This window comes from Gymnogyps californianus, chromosome 1 (genome assembly GCF_018139145.2).
Source record: "Gymnogyps californianus isolate 813 chromosome 1, ASM1813914v2, whole genome shotgun sequence".
Lineage (NCBI taxonomy): Eukaryota > Metazoa > Chordata > Aves > Accipitriformes > Cathartidae > Gymnogyps > Gymnogyps californianus.
The window spans coordinates 154,229,358-154,253,856 of NC_059471.1; the positions used below are offsets into that span (position 1 = coordinate 154,229,358).

The window sequence follows — 24,499 nt, forward strand, 5'->3', positions numbered from 1 at the left end:
GACAGTGGAAGTGAGACGACCCAACAGACACGGACTTACTCTACAGTGGTTATCTTTCCTCAGCTGTATCACAGCAAAGATAAGGGCCAGAACTTGTAATTTCCTCCTTACTGGAGATACACAAAAAAGTAATTTTATGGCAACGTATAGAACTCATGTAAATACAGCTTAAGATTAATTCAATAATAAAAAGTTAAACAAGTCATTCCTGGCTTCCGTGTGGACCGTTTGAAGCCCACAAGAGACAGCACCAAGAAAATGAGAAATCAAATCAATCATTTCAGCTTTTTGAAGCACAGACTGGAGGGAGACAAGACATGCAAGTGTTATTCATTCAACACAAAGTGGAACATGCTTTTGTTTCTAATTACTACCTCTTCTGGATCACCTTTCTTTGGTTAATCTGAGCATGCTTTATAGAGAGGAGGAAGCCACCACTGGCCCCATTTCACAGACCAAGAATCTGAAGCATGAAGGGTCAGCCAAATTCACCAGCATGCCATGAGCAGGACTAGACCCAGAAGCTCATTTCCTCAGTCCCTATCCAGTGCTCTCCCTCTACAGGACATGGCTCCTACAGAATTATTTTATTTATGGCAAAGGTGCAAGCTTTTGCTCACTGCTTCTAAACTCCAAGCTAATGAGGTCCATGTTTCTAAAAAAATCCAAAGCAAGCGAACCAGGAAAGGGAGCACCAGTAATGAATCTACCATGAAATACCTGCAGGGGTGGCGAAGTCTGTGCTGTTGTAAAACAGGTACAAGCAATAGCTAACAGCAAAGGGTGAAGACTTACTACCCACACCATGCCATGAGGGGCATTGCAAGCTGCATTCGGACACCCTTCCTCCTGCCCTGCAATGGCAATCAGTCTGAGAAACGGGCATCAAAGTTCAGCCTTGAATTCAAACAGTAACATCCTTTTCAAAGAGCAGCATGTACCAGAGGGTGATAGGTAGCGAGGCGGACAGCTCATCACCCAGCATTTCTCCATTGTATGTGGGTTTCTTTTTTAATCACAGACTCCCTGCAGCATTGCCTGCTGTGTGATGCTTTAAGGGTAATACTGAGACCCGAGGACATTCTTAACCAACCGTTAATCACCGCTTGGTGTTTTGTATGCTCAGAGGAACTGAGCTCAGCTAAAACTAAGCTGAGGGTAACTTCCCCCATCAGTCACGGTCTAATGATTTTCCTCTAAAAATGTTATGTATGGCTTGATGCTGCTAACAAGTGCCCTGGATCAATAGTTCTGGCAAGTGAAATTGCCTGTTCAGAAAGCAAGGGGCACCCAGCAGCAGCAGGAGAAAGACGGTGGCTGCAATAACCTCTGAAACGATGAGAGCAAAGGAGTGGGATGCAGAACTTCAAGGACAAAGTAACGCCCTTCTCCCTCCACCTTCCAAGAGAAAGCACCACAGACCTTCTTCATTCAGGTACAGAAACCAAATTTTGTGAGAAAGAGCTGCTTCATCATCTGCTGTGAAAGCGGCGGGGTTAGATAATATGTACTGGTGCTGGAAGGGGGCTCTGCCTGGGACAGCTGTTCTGTTACGGCTCCGCACAGAGGCTGCGTGTGCGATGGGACACACTGAAAAGACTGGATAGGTGAAAAATAAACCTCTCGTTCCAGTTTCCATTTCTTGTGATAGTGAATGGTGGTAGGCAGCAAAGACAATCCTTGGGTTAAAAGCACCAGGGTAGAGCTTAAGAGAGAAGAACTTTTTTTTTTTTTTTTCCCTTCACTGCCTATTTCTTTTGTTACTTTAACCTCTTTAGCCCAAAACCAAGGTATTTCTGAAAATCTGCATCAGCCACAAATTTAGTGCAGGCCAGGGTGTTGAATTTTCATGGTACGCTGCCTTCCCCAACGTCTAAAGCAGCCTTCTTTAAGAGGCCTTGAAAAGGAGGCACCAAAGCCATCTGTCATGCTCCCATTTTCAGTTTGGTAAAGCTGGAACTATTACTTCCATCGCTAGTATTTCCTGCGGAGGATAAGCTCTTGGTTGCTATTGTATGGATGCATGGTACTCATATACGAGCTCCCTTTCCTAGTAGAAAACTGGCGTAATACAAATGACTACACCATTTGTGAAGCCAGCTCTGCACAGGATAATTTTCACATCTGCACTAGGCCATCCATCGCCAAGTTCCCTGGATGGCCAGCAAAGCCACAGAGTCCCCAAACTGGAAGAAACGAGGTGTTTTCTTTTCCGTGTCTACTCAAAGTAGCAAAGGTCAACTCTGTCCCCTGGCTGGATGCTGCTTCTGGGCTGCAGGGCATAATCTCGACTGTTCACGCAGGCAAAACAGCAGCTTCTGAATTGCTGGAGAAAGCTCCTGAGCTATCTCAGGGGTGAGTCAGGGCAAGGGAAGGAGCTGAGGCTAGCAAAGGACTCAACCCCTAAAAGCCAAAGCAGAAAGAGGTCTTTTCAGAGTTCAGTTTAAGCAATTAGTTGCCCAGTGTAAAGTCAGTGCAGGGAAAGGCCTTACCTTCCAGGGGGCTATTTGGCCCAGAGGAATCAAGCTCCAGCATGCTCTAGCAGACTGGTATCACTAGGCTGAAGCTAGTGCCCCCTTCAGCATCTGCCTCCCTGGATCCCGCTTTTATAGAGAGAGAATTTAATATTAATGTGGCTGTATCGCCTAGTTGCACTCAAGCACCATTATCATTATTAAATGCCATCAGCCTTCGCCTAATTTCCACCCATTATTGACAAATATAATTCTCCGCTAATCTCAAAAAAAGGGAAGGGGCAGCCAGCTTCAGTAAAAACCCACACCGCTGCTTTTAACCTCTGTCTAGCAACGTGCTAAATTACCGGGGTTCTGACGTGTTGAAGACGGACACGTTGCGCGCAGCGCCGCATTTGGGAAAGCCAAGGGACCAGATCTTTTCCAACCCTCAGGAAAGCAAACAAGCTGTACTTGCTTTTTCTACAGAAAATATTTATTTGCAAGAAATGAAAAGCATAACATACTTAGCTACATACATGTTTAGGCTACAAAAGCAGGTAGTCTGTTCTTTCGTAGAATCAAGCAGACGATTTAAAAAGGAAAAACAGCAATTTCTTTCCACCCAATGGACATGTTTGCAGTGTGAACAATTAGGTGGTACCGTATCCAGATGACAGCGCTTGTACAAAAATAGAGAGGCCACTGAACACACTTACACAGAGTTAAACAGGCTTATGGCAAAAGAACAGAGATATCTGCAGTCAGAAGAGGCTCCAATGCAGCTTACCAAGGAGTTCAGGGGGCTGTGCCTTTGCAGTAGTATCACTGTCCTTTTCATCTTAGATAGTTTTAAATGTTTGTACAAACCCATACTGTATCCACATGAACAGAGGGAAAGGGAAAGATCAGCTGAAATGCCTTAGGGGTGTCACACACAGAGCCAGAGTCACAAGGTATTGTTTTGCACGGCCCAAGGCAATGGCTTTGGCCCTGGATATGTACTTCTCTTCAAGAGGGTAACACCAGGTAATTTACCCTTGGAAGGCCTCACGAATCTGAGGGAAACCGTGATGTACTTACATCACAGCATGGCCCTCTGAGAGCAAACTGCTTCCCCTCGCTGATATCTTACTATCTTACTGCGCCCGTGGGGCAGTTAGGGCAGTAGCGCTCCCGGGGAAGGGGGGATCTTTAGGTCCTCTCCCAGAAGACCAGCTCAACAAATTGTGTTCCTTGAGCTGTCAGCTCCCAGGGACCACTTTTCAAGGCTAACTTACACCATTTAAAAAAAAAAAAAAAAAAAAAGGCATTCAAAGCCATAATTCTGCAGAACAAAAATGATACCCCAAGATACAATAAAGCCTAAAGTAATTATTTTTTTGTACCAAGCCAGAGCCATCCTACAGAAAGGCCAGACAATTTATGCATACACACAAAATGACACAGTGCAACAACTTTCAGTCGAAAATTGCTAATGGGACAGACTTCAGACAGCAATACACACTACAGTTTTACGAGTGCTCGGTGATGTGGAATGTGAACAGGTTTCAGAGAGAAACGCCTGGACTTTCTGTTGCACCAAGTGGAATGTGCCCTGTGTGTTCAGGTAGATGCCTTTATTTAGTGATGCTTACTACATCAAAAAAACCACTCGGCGTTTTTTTTTTTTTTTAATTGCTCACCATGCACACATGCACAGATACACACACGCTTGCACTCATTCTTGCTAACTGTACAAATGAAGAAAGCAAGACGCCGTTACATCAGCACCATTGAACTAAAATCTGATATGGCAAAGTCAGATACAAGCAGAGTTCTGTTAAAAGAAATTGATTACTTGCCTCTGCTTCCCCCTCTCTCCCTTCCACTCCCTTAATTATGGGCTGCTAAAGTTCAAAAAGATTTTTACCTGCTGGTTGGAAGGAAAAATGGCATATACCATAAAGGTCAGATATGCATAAACAGGACTGCATAGTATTAAAGAGCAAGGGGAAGAGTAAAGCTAACACAAGGGGGGAACTAATGAAAAAGACTATCATTGCTGATTTATGGAATCAAGAACTAGGAAGTTTCCCTGTGATGTCAGGAGTCCCCTCATCAGCCATTTCCTTCATCTCTTCTGTAATATAGATCTACAAATCCAGCTTTCCCATGTTTTGTTCTCACCTATTCAGTTCCAGCTCTTAGAGGAAGAGCATGGAGATGGGCTTTAGGGCAAAGAAGAGACTACCGGTAATAAAGAATATCGAAACTCTATTTCAGCATCACAAATAAGAGTTTCCTGTAAGATGCACTCTTTTCTACGTAGGAAGTCTATTCAGGTATATACCTTGGTAAAGCAGAAAAAGGCCTGACATGAAAACCACAAAAACAAATGGCAATTTCCCTCTCAGTCCTGGAGTCGCCGCTGGATGCTGATCACCTAAGCAATGCAGTAGTAACTGAGATCACACCCTCAACATATCCCTGAATGCCCACTGTCATTTTATTGGCCATGAGAAAGCTACAATATCCTGGCCCATTGATTGAATCTTTACATCTTATTTGTAAAGACCTTAACACGTAAGCCAGTTCATTCATCTTTGCAACCCCCAAAGTTGTTTATCCTTAACACTATAGTGCAAAGCAGCAACGCATCATAGCACTACACGACTTACATAGGCGAGTATAACTTTTGTAGTTACAAAGTACTGACCTACCATTTCACCTTCAGAATACAAAATGTTCCCTTTCTAATTAGTGACTTGAGAAAGAAATATTTTAGTCACCAAGAGTATAAAAATACACCATATACTTCTGTTCTTAGCTGCGTGGGTTTTGTACAATGGCCTCTTGGCATTAGCTAGAATCTAGAGCCCAAATACTCAGTGGAAATCCCTCCCAACGTAGCAATTAGTATCATTCATTTACTTGACCTACATTCTAAATGCGTCTAGACAGAATTCACCGCTGATAGTTTGGGGGGATGGGAGTGGAGAGTGGGTTGGTATTTTTAGCAGGAGAAAAAAAAAAACAACCAAGAAAGTTTTTATATTCATTTTCAGCTCTATGTTAGAAAAATCAAGAATACACTGAGACACATTGTTACATAGAGAGATATGGAAGAGGTCCCCTGCCAGTATAAATCAGACCTGCAGCCTCCAAAAGCGGTAAGTGAGAAGCGTGCTGTGTTGTATCAGCTGGGATCTGGCCTAAGAACCTCAGCCTAATCCATTATTAGTCTGTGCTGCTGAAAAATATTGAATGGTACGGATGAAATAAGAGAAATGCAGCAAAGAACTATAAATAGCCTGGGTTAAAAAACCCCCAACATTATCTACACACCGGTAACAAGATTAGAACTGTCACATGCCCTGTGCTTGATACTTTTTAAATATATATATATAAAAAAATAATGCCCTACATTCCTTCGTAGCTTATCTCCCTAGAAGCAAAGACCTGACAGATCTAGACATGCTTTAAAGCTATGGGCCAAAAGGTAAGTTTACTAGCATGTATAAAATCAGGCTGACAAGCAGCATAATGTTACAGCTGAAGACTCTAAGGATCACTTAAGTCCTCTAGTGGAAATGGAAATTAAGTAGCACGTAAGCCTTTGCCTACCCTGTCCATACACACACATTATTCCACAGCACCAAGTCACTGATCACTGGGAAAAATATACTGGCAGAAGGCTAAGACCTCAAGTAATATAGCTGAGCTAATTAAAAGCACTTATACTGGCATCCTCCCTGAATACGCCTTACTACTCCTTCCCTATGCCCTTAACACAGAGCATATAACAGCTGCCTCTCCACGTGGTCTGCAGTGCATCAGCATTCACACTTGGGTCACCCCTGGACTGCTGAGGCTGGCAGTGCAATTGCACGTGTCCTGCCTCCTCTGTCCCCCTGCTAGGTATGTAACATGGTCATAAACTACCTCTAGAGATAGCGAGGTCCTTATTGCATAACAGCCTGTGGGTAGGTAATGGCAGGAGATTCTTTGGCCCCTAATATCTAGCAGAGAAACCTGTTCTGTTAAGGCCCCTGAAGAAAAATGATCACAAACATACCAAAGTAAAGCAAAGGTTTTCCTTATTATAAAGAAGTAATATTTAATATAATAAATCCCCAAGCAATGTGTGTGCTAGGTCAAGAGATTCCCCCCAAAAGTACCTAAAAATAACTTAAAGGATTACACAAATTAAGATTACAGAAATAGATTATCAAGCAGTTACCAGAAAATTGGTATGGCCATACTGGCTTGGATGAATTAGTTAAGAGGCCTGCCCCAGACCATGGCCAGTTTAAAATGCTCCAGATGAAAACACGACTATCTCCCAATCGGATTTGAACCAACATGCCCAAATTAAGCAAACAAAAGGGCAAAGCTTTAACGGTGACTAGTGCAGTAGGTTTCGGAGAGGGGGTGTTGTTTGGGTTTTGCAAAATTGTCTGTCCTTTAAGTATTGAGAAATAATTCAGTTTTGGTTTTAATACAGTGAAGTCAGCTGTATCTGCAATGGGAGGTGATCCATTTAACTGGTAATGGGCATGAGCTCAGGCAGAGCGGCCTCCTACTTATGCACAGTGCAAACTGCAAGACTAGTAAGAGCAGTGTTGTGCTCGACAGCTGGGGGCCTCTTTTGCAGAAGACTTAACCATTCAGTTGCCCTCAGAGGTGGCAAACCATGGGTGCTCTGAAAAAAAAAAGACCATTTAAGGAATTTTCTAAGCTATGACCTTGCCCACTTACGCTGACCAGCCATACGGTAATGGAAGGGTCAGTCCCAGCTTTTTCCTGTCACTTTGCTGACCTCATGTGGCTAAGCAATGCAGCCACCCCTTGCGGCACCCACCAGTGTTAGTTATTTATGTGAAGCCTTAAATCGTTAAAAAAAAAAAAAAAAAAAATAAAAATCATACAAGCGTTGTTGGTGGATACTGGAATGATTCAGAGGACCCAGCAGGATGACTGTGAAGGGAAAGAGACTTTAGGGAGGAGACTGACCTGTGCCAAGAAGAAGGGAACACTTGCAAAATAGACTTACAACAGCATTTCTCCTCTCATTGCCACCAAAGGTAAAATAATAAAAAGGCACTTGCATAGAAGAATAGGGCGTTACCTAGAAAGCACGTCTGTAGACCAAAACTCATTACTAGCTCATGGAGTCAGGCACGTGTTTCACTGTCACTAATGTGAAACGCCTTCTTAAAATGGCACAGTGGGGACTGATCCACAGTCCCCTGTAATTCACTGAATTCTTTCCATTCATTTCACTGAGTTTTGAGTCAGGCCTCAGGGCGGCAAATAGGATACCGAAGGAAGAAAGTCTAAGGAGAATGAAGAAGAAGAAAGGGGCTGGTGTGGCAGCTGCTGTAATAAAATACAAATCTAATATTTTACAAAATAGAATACTTGCAGGAAATATCTACTGTACATGGTAAAAAATCACTTGTAAGGCTAGGTTAGTTTTTCCCTTATTTATCATTAGGAAAAAAATAAAAAAGAGCTTCAAAATTCTTTATTCTTTTTTTAAATTGACTTCTTCTGATAAACTGTCAAGTAGCGACGCTAGCCTGCTGAATTAGGATTTTCACATTAAATCCATCCTCAATGGAGACTGAGTGCCCTTCTGTAGTAACCAGATAAAACCCTGCTCAAATCCTGGGGTAGGTTCGACTGTGCCACTGCAAGGACAAATTGCAAGAAGCACAGCTCGGGCAAAGGCATGACCAGGGCATTGAGAGAGGGAGAACCCTTAAAGGCAACAGCTACATGGGGCAAGGAGGAAGCAAAGAAGGCAGAAGAGTACTGGGCCAGGATCAGACCTGAATACTGCTCTTGGCTTTTCCACTGAACTTGGGCGAGTCACTTCACCTCCCTATGTGCCCATCTCATTCCTCTTTTGCCTTGTCTCCTGCCTACGTACTCAACTCCTCAGGTCAGAGGCTGTCTTGCCATACAGTTAATACAGTATCTACCACCTCCAGGCCTGAACTGTGCTTAGCTGGGGCTACCTATACCCCTATCTTTTCAGCTAAGCAGTTGGTCTAAGATCACATCTCTAGAAAAGGAGGTAAGAGGAAGATAAGACACATGGCTTTATTTTAGGGCAATTCACGTTTGGGGGGAGGGAATGGGTGTTCAGTGACATTTGTGTGTCCGATTTCAGGGTTTGCCCAGGCCACTTGCAGGGTTAGGGAAGCTCAGTTCTCTTTATTGCGACCGCCTGAACAAAATTTTGCAAAGCTAATAAATACTATTTACAACAGTAACAGGAAGATGGCAAGGAAAGGAAAACACAAGACAATCTGAGACCAGGTCTACATAAGAAATGCCATCAATGCATCTAGAAGCCAATAAATTAAATCCATATGGTCCTCTCAGGAGGCACTTCTGGTTTAAGCCTTACATTGATTTAGTTTGTTGGGAAAGAACTGATTTAAGCTAAACAGATTAGCCTTAAGCAAACTAAAGGACATCCATCCAAAACATTGCATAAATTTAACAAAACCTGCTTTCTAAACAGATTTAGTTAAACTAGCATAATTCTCCCACACAAAGTGTGACAAGACAGTGACTGATCTTTGCTTGAATTCCACAAGGGTGGAAGGAGTAGGGAAACCTACCAGGACTGCTTTCAACCCAGAGAGAAACCTACCCAACTAAATGATAAAGAGGTTGGAGGGGAGAAGAGAAGGAGCTAAAGGAGGACAATTCAGCAGCATCATTGCCCACCCCTCTCCTGCCTGTGCTGTTAACTCAGCAGTATCAGGGCCCTTTCTTGTCCCTTCAGAAGGAGGCTACACACATGCTTCTCAATCCCCCCAAAAGGCTCAAGTGCTATAGACCAGTAGGCACAGAGCTGTGGCTAGATTCTGAGCAGCATCATGCTGCATCTCCTCTTTCTCTCAATTACCTTCTCCCAAGAAACCTATCTCCCACATGCTCCCATCGGTTTTGCATATTTCACTCTTCTACAGAATGTCTTTGTGCTCAGATTAGGATCTGTGCATGCATGCACACACACGCCCACCAGTCACCGGCACACTGCTGGCATCATCTGCCATCATAATTCAATCCTGCCCTTGCAGTATTAGAAAGGGAAGGAATAAAAGCAAAGACAGGGACTGTGTGTGAAGTGAGGAATGGAGTTACAAAGACAGGAGATCCCATCTGCAGTCACAGCCTCACCAGTCAATGCAGAAGTTGAACTCCCTCTCTTTTGTGCTTTGGTTCACTGAGGATGACAAGTCAAGGGGACTTTGGTTGAAAATATGTGGGAAAGAGGGAAGTCAAGAAAAAAGGCCTTTTTTAAGAGGTGGCATTGACTCTTCTATCTATTTCAATTATCTTCAGTGTTTCATTTCCTTCTAGTTCGGAGTTGACTCTGCAGGGAACAAAAAACCCAAAACAATAGTTAGTCATTTTTTAAAGTGCATATAGTGCTTGAATTGGCTAATGCTAAAAAGACACTCAGTATTTACCAGGTACTTGTCAGTTGGAGTATGGTAACACACTGAATTAGTCATCTCTTTGGCTCTAGGTATAACTTTGACACAAGTGCTCAGAAGGCATGCTTAGGGTGATATGGCTGATCCTAACCCTCAGAATAGCATGCTTCCAAACAAAATCCCTCTCTCCACTGTTTGGTGTGCTTGCTACTGCTTGTTAGCAGGGACCAAGACCTGGGCCAATAGGACAGTGGCAGGACAAGAAAAGGTACAGTGGAAAGAAAACTGCACACACATATTTAAACCAGTGAATCTCTCTCTTTTCAGAGGCCCCCAAAACTTACATTTATGCTAAAAAAAAAAAAAAAAAAAAAAAAAATTACAAAGGAACTCTGTGTTAAGTAGTTCAGATAACTTTACAGGTCTGTCTCTTAAGACTGAGTCCTGCAAACTTTCCACAGTAATGCTTTAGTAAGATCACTGCTGCAAGAAGCTCCAGCTCTTCACACCCTAACCTCCTAGAAAGCCCAGTGAGTCACAGCCTCACACTTCCCACCCAACTGGCAAAAGCTTATTCCTTTAGGAGACACAGAAGTAAGTGCTTAAAGAAGTGGGTAGGCACAACTAACAGGCTTACAGGGGTCAGGTTTCTGGCAGAAGCACTAAGTTTGGTGGCTGTATTACTACAACATTGTTGCAACCACCTCTCCAGAGTAACAATAACTTTGCCTATAAGCTCCCCAGATAGAGACCAAACTGGTACTTCATGTTTCACAGTGCCCAGCATAGCTGAGCCCCTAGTCTCACTGCTGGCCTCCAGGCACAAATGACAGTGACGCGGAACACCCGTACGACAAGCAGCCCACCCTGCACTCACCTGTGCTGCTGCAGGCCCAGCAGCACCGATTTCTCTAGCCTCGTCTCGTTGGCTATTGTGAACTGCATGATATCATCCTGCTGTGTCCCTGGCATGGCTTCCAGGGACAACGCTGTGTACTTGGAGGTGTCTGCTTGCCTGTCATTGCGATCTGCAAAGGAGAGCGGGCTTGACGACTCCTCCAGTTGGTGAGGCTCTTCATAAATTAGCAGACTCCTTGACCTCACTGCATACAAAGACAGAAGGCAAAAAGAGATGAGAAACAGGCAGCTCAGAGAACAGCCCTGGTCATTTCAGGAAAGGGAAACTGTCAGAGCAGAACTAAAGCTGCAAAGGTCTTTTCTTTTCATAGTGATTAACTGGTAATTTGATAGCTGAGGAAAGACACCACAGCAACAGCCCAGGTAGGGATCAAAAAGCTCTGAATTATTCACAAAACAAGAATAAAATGAAACAATCACTTTGGTAATACATGTTGAAAGCAACTGGCTCATTACGGGTATATAATACTAACAGTTTCTCACTCAGTCCTTGGACCCTTTGTTGACACTGGCAAAGGACACACCAGCTGATATCAGTTGTGAGTTTTAAGAGTATGAACATCTGCCACCAAGTAGAAATCCTGCTACCTTTTACAGACCACTAGCTTTAATTCCACAAACAGAAACAAAACTGCTTTAAACAGAAGTACCAAGCAGGCTAACGGGGAAAGGCTTTGCCCATGTCTATGAAGTCCTCTGCCATCAGAACAGCTTGCCAAGCTATCCTTTGAAAGACTTAGGTATATCAAGGAATGGCCCGCTAAGGAGCGGAAAAGCAAGAGGTGCTTGAGGAGGGGGTTAGGGATGGGGGTGGAAAACAAGTGCCAAAGCACAACCAAGCAGGGAGCAAGACTGGGATAGCTGTCACTTACCAATGGAGTCTGTGTAGGACTCTGGCGAGGAATGCTGCCTGGGCAACACCATCTTTGTAGCAGAAGGATACGGCCCATAGCTCTGAGAGAAGCTGCCAAAAACTACTGCAAAGCACAGCACCACCATCTGGCAAAAGGAGGATGCAGAAGAGGTAAGTGCGCTAGCTCTCGGCCCACACGTGCACATCAAAAGAAAGAATCAACACAAAGCAGATCTGATACTTTTTCAAAACAAATCATTTGAGGCTATTTTCATCACTACATACAGTGGCTCTTAGCAAAGGCACATATACAATAACAATTCAGTGTTTCAAAGGGCAGATTTCAACGCTGGAGTTTGTTTTCAATGTCTGCCACCATTCTGGCCTGTAGCCTTATTTACTCCCAAAGTTGAAAAGCAGACACAACCACCACGTGTGTTTTACAGATCCTGTTGGGAATTTCCAAGGTTATTTCTGCTGCTGGCCCCAGTCTTGCTTTGAAATGACAGAGAGGCTGGCAGACTAGGAGAACAACTTAGGCCTTGAAAATCATTTCCATCAATTTATAGCACTAGTATAAAGGGAACTTGCTGGCTGAGTGTAAGGAGGGAAAAGGGAAAGTTCCGTTCTAATAATTTTCTTATCCTGACTACTATTACTGAAACAGGACAGAGGCAGATTTACAGCCTTAGTCATATTTTTATTTGGATGAGCAAGTTTATTTTTACTGGCATCAAAAGAACCAAGCATCAAAGGTCACCCTTGTTTTCATTTTACAACCCTAGACACCATTTCTCCTGTACAATATTGTAGGAAATAATAGAACAGGTCACTCACAGGAGCAGTGCTCCTTCTTTCACCACCGCAGCACCCAACCAAAAGCACAGGTCCAGTCTCCTCCAGAATTTAATGCCTTCCCACAACCATTAATCTTCATCAGCCAGGAGTCTCACCTACCTCAAAATTAATTATCAAATTATGAAGAGAAGTTTCCCAAGCTGAGAATTTGCAAGTGAGGAGCTTTGCAGAACAAGGGATGTGCCTTTGAGCAGTTGAAAGAGATTCTCATTCCCCTGCAATTCCCAGCTTTAGGGACACTCACCATAAGACAGGTCCCTGTCTGTGTGCTAGCTGCCTTACATGAACGGGACACTTTCCCAGCAACCATGGCTTGGAGTCTCTGCAACTGCTGCAGAAGTGTTCTGCAAAGCAAAAACAACAGACAAGCATCACACACACTGATCTACGTGCTGGTTAAATAGCTTTTTGCTTCATATTCCACACCTGGCAATAATAAAGCATTTATGATAAGGTACAGATAGTTAAAGTCCTCTCCTTGAAGTTAGTAGCAAGGAATGTTTTTAATTTTACAAAGTTTTTACATGTATTAACACTGGAACTTTCAAGAAGATCTTTTGCCTTTCCCTCAACTGATGTCCCTGAACAATTACTTCTTCAGTATTTTCAGAAAGCTATTATAAATAAAAATCATGTTTTCAGTGTTTCTACAAGAAACGATTCTGGTAAGCGTACAAACAACTGAAACTGCTCTACATGCAAGTGACTAGATGCGTATACAACCTGATTCTGTGTCATGAATTCAGCAGCAGTTTCGCCATTATTTGAAAAGGTGCAGAAGCAATTTTATAACTGCTCTAATTGGTGGTAGAGGTATACAGCTACCTCCTTTTTCTGAAAACCTGCTGTACAGTGGTTTGGACCACATGCTGGACCATTTTCAAAGAGAAAGACTTAAAGCCAGACATAGGCACAGACTCCATTTCTCAAATTCATTTATTAAATAAAGCACTTTATTGCTATTTGCTAAATCCTCCAGGAGTTGACAAAAATCACAGATGCTTCAAGTGGCTACTCTGACTATGTCTTTCAGACGTCCCAACCACAATGGCAACTCTCTTGTGGTTGGAGTCAACAGTCCCAGACCAGGAGGATATTCTTCTGTCTTTCTGGCTGATTTTCTTCTGCTGTACCATCAATTACTACAGTCAGGATACTAGTCATTTAAATGGGAAATGATCTCAAAGTATGATTGATACAGGGTTTTCACAGCAGTTTTCATTTTGTTTTCATTAAAGCTTTTTAACAGACAAGGAGTAACCCAAATGCTCGTCCTTGACACAAATATAGTACAATTTTGTATCAAGATGTTAAATCTGCTGTTTGTTTCCAACTTTACTTTTCACTTCTCCTTTAAGTCTCACAATCTATTGCGGAGGATAACCCCCACAAAACTCCAGGCAACAGCTTTGGAGGCTGCAACGTCAAATGCTAAAGCAAGAGGCAAGGTCAGGATGTCAGAGAAAATAGAGAGATTATTTTAAGATCAAACTGGCTGAAAGCTAATTGTAGGACAGACCCAGAGGTGCCTTCACAGCTCAATATACACTGGTCTGCCTATTATTATAGATTTTTTTAATCATCAATGCTCATTGCTAATTAGGGTTTAATGAATTCAAGGACTTCAGGAATGCATTCTGAAATGAGCACAAAGCATGCTCACAGCACAGATTTATCTGGGCCAGCAGATCCTTCTCAACTTATTAAGGAAGGATGTCTTGCATGCTCTTGAGATCATGGTTTATTCTGCAACTCAATATTTAAAAACAGAAAGTGACTTGTCTAATTCAGTCCTTTATTCACTATTAGAGAGACCACAGGCAAATTAAGAGATGAAAACACTGTCCATCTCATAAATGAGACCATCTTCATTCCCTACTCCCTTCTGCATCTCTCCCCAGTTCCTCCTCACATCCACTACATGGCATAGGGTTCACAAAGACTTGCGTACATGGTATATATCATTTTCCGACACAGAACATGCTGCATACAGTATTCCCACCATATGCCACCAGCTATGTTATACAGCAATGCCTTTTTAACCCTGCTATTTCTGTGCTATTATAGAAGACTAAATCTTTCCCCCGTTTCAGGCCTGAGTCACTGGGCTCGACACAGAACAGCTCTGCGGAGCGAGGAGGAAGGAGCTCTCCTCCTCCCCAGCTCAGGGGCTGGCAACAGCAGCAGCCTTGAAATGCTGATCATTCTTGCCACTTTTTGTGGAGGCGTCAGTGAGAAAACAGCTAATGGCTGGTGAGGAAATCAACAGAGAAGAGGCAATTCTCCTCATTTTGCTCATCTCTGCCTTTTTGTGCCCAATTTAAAAAACCCGCTGGGCAGAGTGGGCACAGAGAGCTGATTCCAAAACACTCTCTTTTGGGAAAGCATAATTAGGCAGGCATTCTGAGGTCTCCTATACACAGAGGAAGATCCATCCCCCATGTTATTTACCAACTACCTTCATATAAAATGTCCTTCTCCCCCAAGTCATTTATCTGTTTGAGCAGAGCTACTGTCTACTTCTCAACAGGCAAGGACTCAGTGTTGGGAGCTGACAGGCTACAGGTTTATTTTCTAACTAAGGGCAAGAGCTGAGGCAAGAGCAAGAAACAAGTTTATTTGTTCAGAGATGATAACAGTTTACCCTGCCACCGCCAAAATGGGGCACTCCTTGGTGCTTTTATTCTCTGTTTGAATGTGGAATGGTGGAAGACTGGATTCCGAGGTCAAAAGATCTTTCCCACGCAAAAGCTGCCTTCATTGTTACTGGACGGCTGCAGGGATGATCTGGACTAAGAGAGGGAAAAGGAGCAGCTCTCTGCTCTGCAGAACAGGGACTTATGTTGAACTAAGATGCTCCCTCTAAATAGCAGCAGGAAGGCCACGAACGCTTTTAGTGAAACACACTGCCTATGGCTAAGTCCTAACAGGAGAAAATGTAATCCCAAGGCAGCGTGCATAAGGGGGTTTGCACCCACAGGGATTATTTTCACTGTGTCTGACACATTTCACAGTGATATTCAATTAGAGGGTCACCTCCGTAGGAGGTGTGAACGTGCTTTCACGCTTTTCTCTGCCAATGGAAGCACCTCATAGGAAAGCTGAAAAGTGACTGAAGACTCCTGCTCTCCCTTCCACACACTGCCAGCAAATTCACTCTGCCTGCGATGTCTTGTTTTCATGTGCACATTCACGTATTCATCTTCAGAAGAGCCCCTTTCACTACCAAAGTAAGGAACAAGTCAAGGCTTCCCCTCTGCTTCCAGTGACACTTTGATTAAGGAGAGAAAATTTGTCACACCAGGACCTAGCCACCTGGGAGGCTTCCTCAATTCAGTGTTTATGTTTAAAATCCAACATTGATTTAAACAAAAAAAGACAGCTTCTAGGGGAGACCAAACACTGTTTATTTTGATCAAGATTTTTCAGAGAATTTATCTACTTTGTAAGGAACAAAACCTAAATGTTTTGACAGAAAACATTATTCTGTCTTCCAACTCTACACACAGATTCCTTCTCTGCCTGTCCTATTTGTAGGAAAGAGAGCAAATCCCAAAGTAAGGTTTTCACTGAAACACCAGAATACGTCTAAGCAGAAAAAAATCCACAATTTTTCCTCATTTGAATTACAAAGAAAAAATCCAGCAATTTTTCATCAAAGATGTTTCAGCATAAAAAACACTGTCCTGCTGCTTTGAAAACAAGGAGTTGCTCCAGGGCTGTCAAGCTTTGTCAACTATTATAAGGGTGGTCTGAAATGAAGTGCAAGAATCTCATTGCAACTTAAATCCAGGTCCTTCACTCCTTGAAAATGACTTGGTAAAATGACTTTACCAGCCTCAAATAAAGGAACAGCCAAGCAAATCAGTGAAGTCTGGCAGCTTTGGTGCTGATAAACCCTTGGTGGGTCAGACTGATATGCAACACGATCTTTAGATGACTGGGAGTTGTAACAATAGCTTGAGCAGGAGAATGAGAAATGGAAGAATATCCCGATTGTATTTATAAAGCCATTGCCTTTAAGGTGCCTGTCAGAGTGGAGATCTACACAACTTGCTAGTCATTACTGCATGGAAGCAACTCTAGCAGCTACTTACACGCATTGTCCATGTGTGACACTCAAGCATATGCTAATTGGATCCTATGTCTATCATTTCTCCAGGAAAAGTGATCATCAATATATTTATAAATACAGACTCAACAGAAATGAAAAGCAGAAGTACTTCTGATATGTCATACACAGCACCAGATGTTTCAATACTGTCTTTAAGCCCAAATAGCCATGGCTCCCAGCTAGACAATGCTGGCATCAGAGACCGTATTCAACCCCCTAGATCACTGGCAGTTTCTGCCTTTGGTGCCAGTGCCAAAACGTGAGTGGATCAAGCCTTCTTGGTGACTGGGACAAGTCAGTTCAACTCTTGGTGCCAGCTTCTTCTCACACCCTTTGCTTTCTAAGACAGTAGTGCCCCACATGTTCAGATGCTACTGAAACCAATGAGAGCCTGGCTCACTTGTGGCTACAAGACATAACAGATATGCATGTAATAATGTGCTTCCTTAGTTTTGAGAAAACTGCCTAGAAAAGAACTTGGATGGGCTTCTTTCAAGGGACTGAGTCACATAAATTAGGAGAGGAAACATATGCTAGTGTTCTAATACTAAAGATGCCAAAAATGCTGCAGTCACCCACTCAGAGTAATGAGAATTAAAAACTCCCCTGCATCTTGATCCCCAGCTTCCTGCCTTGCCTTTTAAGATGCATGAATGTCAAGGGAGATGCTTCTGGATGCAAATTTTTTAACCACACTTGCACCTTTTACATCACATCTTTTCAGATCCAGAATTTCAGGCTAACGCAGGCTCTCAGGGATTTTAAATATTTTTTTTCATGTTACTGAGAATAATGTAGGAACATTTTTACCAGAAGAAATTCTAGTGTTTCCATGGTTTGGAGCCAGATTTTGAAATGCAAGCAGGGTTTCCCTGAAGTCTTAGGTATCTATCTGTGCAAATGTGTTCTAGATATAGAATAACATGCTCTAAAAAACTGATTGCACATACTTAAAGGAAATTCTGCTGTTCAATAGTTGTATGTTTTGGAAATTGCCCTTCAGTTCCTCTCTACTCCAGCCAGACTACAAAAATATGACACTGACTGACAGCATATACATGTGCATTAAGTTTTAGGTAAGCAGCTATAGCCCAGTTTTCCAACAAGGTAAAAAACCAGCTTTGTCTTCACCTACGCTTGAATGCATGAACATTTTTACATGTAATCACAGCTCTTATTTTCCTGTTATCTTTCTTCCACTCTTACAACTTTTCACAACAAAAGAACAGCTCTAATGTTTGTAGATCTACTTTTAGATAGTATCTTCAATGACGTCTTCATTTTTTACTGCATTGAACACTCAAAGTTGCAACTAAAGTCAACTGGGGCTCTGCTTTGGGCATATTAAATAAGATACATGTGTGTATGACTGTGTGCTAGGTACTTTGAAAAATAAAGTTCTAAACATATAAATTTGGGCATCCAAGAATAAACTGACACTGCATACTTTTGACCATCACTGCTTTGAACGCTGATTCCTGACTGTACATAGGAGATGGAAGTACCAGCTATAGGATGCTGTGAAGACAAGTTCTGAAACATTTGAACAGTTTCTGGATGCCACATCAAGGGTCTGTGCAAATACCAATGAGGAAACCAGACATTTTGAATTCACCACAGGAAGTGCATAATATACATTAAACAAGGGCCTGGAACCATTCTCTGAATGAGATAGTTGCACAATTATACACTAAATAAGAAAAGTGGCTCTTTGGGGTTAAGGTGAAAAAACCCATAATGTGGTATGTTACATAATTCAGGCTTGATGAAAGTAGGCACTTTTACAAATTTCTCAGTACTTCAATTTGAAGCCTTAACAGATTTTAGATACAGTTTGTATCTAAATAGCCAAAACAGCATCGCCATGAATTACAAGAATTTCTGTGCAGAGGGTCAGGAACATCTCCTTCTCTGCTGGAGATTACAAATCAATATCAATGCTATTGCAGAGGGAAGAAACAATGCAACTCATCCCACATGCCCAAAGTATGAAAGATTTGGAGATAACACCACTTACCTCAATATTTTTAGAGCATTTAGCATGAGAGAATCAAGATCATCAAATAATAGATAAGATGCTAAAGGTCCTGTCTAAAAGGATGGACAATACCAACAAAGCTGTTCTCATGACTGCATCCACAACAACTCAGATGAAAACAGCTGGCCAAATTTAGCTGAACTGGGGAGTACAGCTCTAGGCTTGACCACATGTTGTCCCTGAGTGGTTCATCCACAGCTGCACCTTTCCTTAGAGCAGCTGGCTTCAACACCTCCTGGGACAGATCCTGGGAGAGAAAACCTACTCCACATCTACAGAACAATTCCTGGTTCTTTTATGTAAAACCCTGGAGGAAGATACAAGAGGCACAGAAATGGCTTGGCTCTCTTCAAACAAGCAGCAGATGTCTTTATGCATGAGCAGTGTGTGGGAGACACTCTCCAGCAAATTACAGTGCTACAGGGTCTGGCTCCATGAAATCAGAGATTGGATCCGGAGATTAGAAACAACACATGCCACTCAATTAGCAATATATTGGCTGCCAGACAAGCTCTAGGGCCATTTTCCATGATCGTGGGTCTTATCTTCAAAACGCAGCCTCCTCCCACACTTTAGTGCTACCATCATGTTCACTGGTAATATTCAACCATCACTACAAATGCCCCTAACTAGAAGGTGTTAACAGTGGGCTTATCTAGTACCTACTCATTGGAATTTGCCATCATTAGAGAACACACTGAGCATAAGCCATGACTGACGCTCCACTCTCAGCTAACATCCGATTAAAAGCTCAGCTATTCAACATTTTCTGCCATGTGTCCTTTGAGAAAGCCACCACTAAGTCACCCATTTCTTCCGAAATGAAGAAACAAGAAGTTGATTTTCCCCCTCCAAATGAAGGAAATTCTGGGGTGTGAGATGGTTAGAAGGGTGCACAGTAATTGCAATCACATCTAGTAGTCCAGAAAGAACTAATAACGACTCTTGAGTTTCAGCACTGTGATTTCTGGAAGTGTCATGTTCCAGGTTAAGGTCTCCTGTCAGAACAGTCTTTCACTAAATAAAGACAATTTGGAGAGTTGGGCTGTAGTTTTTTGTTTGTTACGTGTCACTAATTACGTTTCCTTAGGCAGTGGAAGAACTCAAAGAGTGCTAAAAGGTTTCTCAAGCACACCAGAGGCTGGGGAGACAGTTTAAGACCTGACATCAAAGCCTCCATGCTTTACACCACACTGCAGTCATGATAACTGGCCTTCCTCATCTTTGACATTAACCACATTGCATACAGCTATTGTTCACATTTCAGTTGATCTCTTAACTTGCAGATTTTCACTTTTCACTGTAATATCATGCTACAGTTCTGTTTTATTCCATTCATACCTTACCTGTTAGTATTCTCCAGGACTTCAACCTTCTTACGCAGCTCACTATTTTCATTTGAACAGGTCTCAACTCTGAAGACAGCACAAGGAAAGAAAGAGGAATGTAAAAAAATCAGTCATTTATTAAAGAGATTGTAAAACAAACCAAACTTGCCTTCACAGAGAGCTCTATGACCTTGCCTATATTTAATGAAAAGTTACACCAAAGAACTTTAGTCATAATCTTTAGTCATACTTCATAGTGTAAAAGACATTGCAAAAGATACTACTGGCTGTGGAGCACCTGCTTACAGTGCTCAACTACATCCCAGTAGGTGCAGCTCATTCAGGATGGACTGTAACTACTTTTTGCCCCTTGAAATAGCAACAGCAAAGACCCTGCTCAGACTTTCTCTGTGCATCGGGCCATGGGACAGATACTTTAGAAGTCACAGAACACGCTCTACTTATGTTGTTAGCAAATATTTTGTGCAAAGGTGTTCAATGTGGGCATTTCATTGCTACGATGAGGCACCAAGCAACTAGCGAATGCCGCGCTTCTGAAATCAGATCCTTGAATTTCAAGTTTAGGGAGATTAATAAGCCAGGAGGATTCATTTCCAAGAGACTGCTCATTTCCACACTGCCCCTAGAAACCTCCTAAAGTTGGTTATCATATGACATGCCACATAAGAGCTCCAAGTAAAAATATGGGACTCCTAAAAAGACAAACATGACCAGCCAGAATAGCTTCAAGAAGGAAAAAGGTAAAGGGAAATAGCTTTGATATCTGTATGTATATGACGGAATTTCACAAGAGAAACTCTGAGAAAGCAAGACTCATCCATAAAGAGATAAGAAGAAAAAAAGGAAATTGCATCAAGGATATCACCAAAGATGGTACAAGGAGTTTAACAGATCCATCTGGTGAAGTGCATAAGAGAAACATTATGTCTGTTGGAAGAAAGATTAACTTGGGATATATATCACTAACTGGGGGTTTGGCTCCTTCTCGCTAAAGGAAGTCAATGGTCACATGCTGTTTTCCTGAGTCCTGCTTACTTTCCCAGGCAGTCTTGATTCACCCACTTCTTTTTTCTGTCTCCATCTGCACTAGAAGACAGAATATATTCACTCTGAATCCACCTTTCCCTGGACACTGCCTGCCCACTAGGCCAACAGAGTTGCATGAGGGGGAGGCCAACAGCAGATGGGTCTTGCTTTATTTAAGGTTTAAAGTCTTTGTAGGCATTTAGCAACCTGTTGCAGGTAGACACAGTCATGAATGCAGCGCCCCAGCACACGTACAAGCAGAAGCCAGAAGAAGGGGCTTTTCTCAGTCATAACCACGAGATGGCAGCTGGCGTTCTGTGCACGAAACAGTCCCAGCATCAACAGCTGGATCCCTTCCCAGTCCAGCAACTAGTGCTATTGGCCCGCTTGAAACAGGAAGGAGGCTGGCTTACTTTTTTTCCAGACTGTCCATGTATTCTTTCTTTTTTCTTCTACTTTCCTGGGCAGAGATCTAAGGAAAAAGGAAGAAAAACACCAAATATTTGCACAGAAAAAAAAGCATCAGAGATGAATTAATAAACTGGTAAAAAGCCCTGACGTTATTAGATTCAAGCCTCCATGCTGTTCTCATTTCTATTCCTGGCAAGCAAAACACTGACTTGGTCCGTTTCCACATCCTGAAGTAAGACTGCTCCTCTCAGTAGTAGGAAAAAGATCATTCCCTGCTCTTACAGAACTAACCTTAAAAAGTAAATCAGATTCATCTGGAGAGAATATCCTAGGACAAATACTAAAAGATGATCCCAGGACAATGTCCTGCATCTGGGAGAAGAAAAGCCCATGCATGCGTTAGAAAGTAGCTTTGTAGAAAAAGACTTGGGGGTCCTGCTGAACAAGTCAAACATAAGTCAGAAATGTGCCCCTGTAGCAAAGGCAGCCAACCAGATCTGGGTCTACGTTAACAAGATTGTACCTAGCAGGTCAAGAGAAGTAGTCCTTCCCCTCTATGCAGTGCCTGCAAGACCACAGTTGAGTACAACGTACAGTTTGTGGCTCTGGAATAAATACTCTGGACGTACAGAAGCAAGTCCAGAGGAGGACCACTGCTATAATAAGCATGCTGCAGCACATGACATATCAGGAAAGGCACAGAAAGCTGGGTTTGTTCAGATTTAAGAAGAGAAGGCTAAGGAAGGAATCCTATTGCTGTCTTCAACTATCTTGAGTAGCGAAGATGATGTCAGAGTCTTCTCAGAGACATACAGCAAAATGGCAATAGGCATCAAATACAAGTTGCAACAAGGGAAATTCCAATTAGACGTTAAGAATTCTATTTATTTGTTTTTACCACAAGAATGGCCTAATATGGGAGCAGGCTGCCCAGAGATGCTGGGGACTCATCACCCTTTGAGACAGTAAAATGTGACTGGACAAGTCCCTGAGCAACTTGCTTTAAGCTGACCCTGCTTTCAAAGCAAGGAGTTGGACCAAAGGACCTCCAGAGATTCCCTCCAATATAAGTGACCCTGATTATATGAAAGCAGTACATAAAATGCACAAGGTCACTTCCAAAAATTTTGAAAAAATACATTACAAGACCAAATTCCAATTCAGTGTGGGCAAATTTTACACCTCTATCTGCAAATCCAGTAACAGGATGCATTAACCTTCAAAGATGTGCTAATACGCTCTAGAACAAGTGAGCTGGCCAGGTCTGAAAAAAAAATGCTTTCCTCCCTATCACTAGGCTCTTCCCCATGTTGGAACAAAGAAAAGACTTGTAGGGCATTTCACAGCCTTGGTATCAACCATTCATTTAAAGGTCGTGGAACTCAGTGATCAAAAGACTAGGGCACTGAAATACACAGTCAGATTTTAAAACATGAAACAGAGGAAAAGAACACCTTCATCACCATGGAAAGAATAGAGGTCTTTGCCTACCATAAGGGTAGGATTGTACTGTTTTTAAAATGGAGCCAAGCAACAGCAACTTGATACCCTGCTTGCTAAATACTCTATTGTTCATGTGTTCAGGTAAATACCTAGACAGAGGCACACTGTCACAGTGACAGACAATTGGATGGATGTGTTTAGGAACAAAGAAAAACACTTTATTAAAAGACATCTTATAGCATTCAACAGTACCACAGACCATTACTGCAGAACTGTTGCAGCATTTTTTTTAAATGAAGGGTGAGCAGGAATTACCCAGCAAAGCTAACTAACATTTACCTTGTTCTTTATTTTCCTGCGGATTTTCTTCAGCACTTTCTCCTCTGCTTTTGTCAGGGGCAGTTTGGTAGGGATTGGGTACCCCTCTGCTATCAGCGTCCTCTTCTCCTCCTCTGTCAGGATGAGTGGGCCGGTCCCCTGTAATTTCTGCAAGTGTCATAGAAATGAAATAATATAACAGTCAGTGCACACAGCCCTAGAGAAAAGGGTGTTAGGGAAGAGAGGCAGCAGCTCTCCCACTTTAGAGAGGACTCTGCCTACTAAAACAGCAGCCTCTTGCAATTGGGAATGCGTGGAAGGGGAAGACCTTTTAGATAGCTTCCATTCAGAGACTGAACCTTTGGGACAGGATTCCCTCAAAACAGTTGTTCTCGGCCCAGCTCTGCACACACTGAGGCCAACAGTAAAACTTCCCTTGGCTCAAACAGGGAAAGAGACAAATGAGAAGCACTACTGAAAATCCCTCCCTAAAGATCACTACTTGCTTTCGACAAGACAAGAGGACAGATGCAGATCTACCGGGGACACGTTAACCCATCAGGCTGGGTCCTAATGCAAAACACAGTCTGTGGTGGGAGAAAACTAGTAACACTGTTGAACCCTGTCTCAACTTAGAGGAGAGGCACACGCTGTTCTCTGTTGGAACAGAACAGACCAGTGAGCAAGAATTACTGGATCTGCAGTTTTGACCAGAGGTGGATTCATCTAAAGCACAACAGAAAGTTAGCAAATCCATGGCAAAAGCAGTAATTAAGAAAAAAAAAAGAAAGAAAGGAAAAAAGAGACAGATAGATAGATGCTGGAAAAAGCCAGCCCAACTTACATGTGGTGCAGTCAGGAGAGGGGAATTGGAGAGTGCTGAAGCTGCACGTGATGTCACTTTAGCCGTGGCTTGTAGCTGGATTGGGCTTGAAGGAGGGAGTGATCTAGCCGGGCTCTGCCCTCCTTCAGAGTCACTGCCATGGCTGCTGGGAGGGGTTGGAGGCAAATGCAGGGGATCCACTGCTAAACAGCAAGAGAGACATATAACACAAGGTTTTGAGGTGCTAATTTAAATTTCCACTAGAGCTGCCACCACCACCACCACCCAGTTTCCAAGACTAGGACTGCCTGCTAAAAAATGGATCAAGCAGAAGTGGCGACTTGGAAGATTTTCAGAGCATGCAGGTCTCCAAATGAGGAATGAAATGCAGCAGCTATCTTTAGGTTCAACAGACAAAACAGGGCTCTGCGCATATGCTCCAGTCATTTCTCC

General features: G+C 42.7%; 1 protein-coding gene across 2 annotated transcripts in view; it reads right to left on the reverse strand.

Annotated features, from left to right (window-relative positions):
* Positions 1-7,371: 7,371 nt before the first annotated feature.
* CREB3L2 (cAMP responsive element binding protein 3 like 2) overlaps positions 7,372-24,499 on the reverse strand; it is an 80,484-nt gene continuing 63,356 nt past the window's right edge. For both annotated transcript variants that reach the window (XM_050915192.1, XM_050915193.1), the window contains 8 exons: positions 24,068-24,249; positions 23,245-23,391; positions 21,465-21,523; positions 20,023-20,091; positions 12,769-12,868; positions 11,686-11,812; positions 10,773-10,998; positions 7,372-9,831 (listed from right to left, as the gene is read on the reverse strand). In XM_050915192.1, the coding sequence (XP_050771149.1) occupies positions 9,756-9,831; positions 10,773-10,998; positions 11,686-11,812; positions 12,769-12,868; positions 20,023-20,091; positions 21,465-21,523; positions 23,245-23,391; positions 24,068-24,249 (986 nt within the window). In that variant the 3' untranslated portion in view covers positions 7,372-9,755. The remainder of the gene's footprint in view (positions 9,832-10,772; positions 10,999-11,685; positions 11,813-12,768; positions 12,869-20,022; positions 20,092-21,464; positions 21,524-23,244; positions 23,392-24,067; positions 24,250-24,499) is intronic.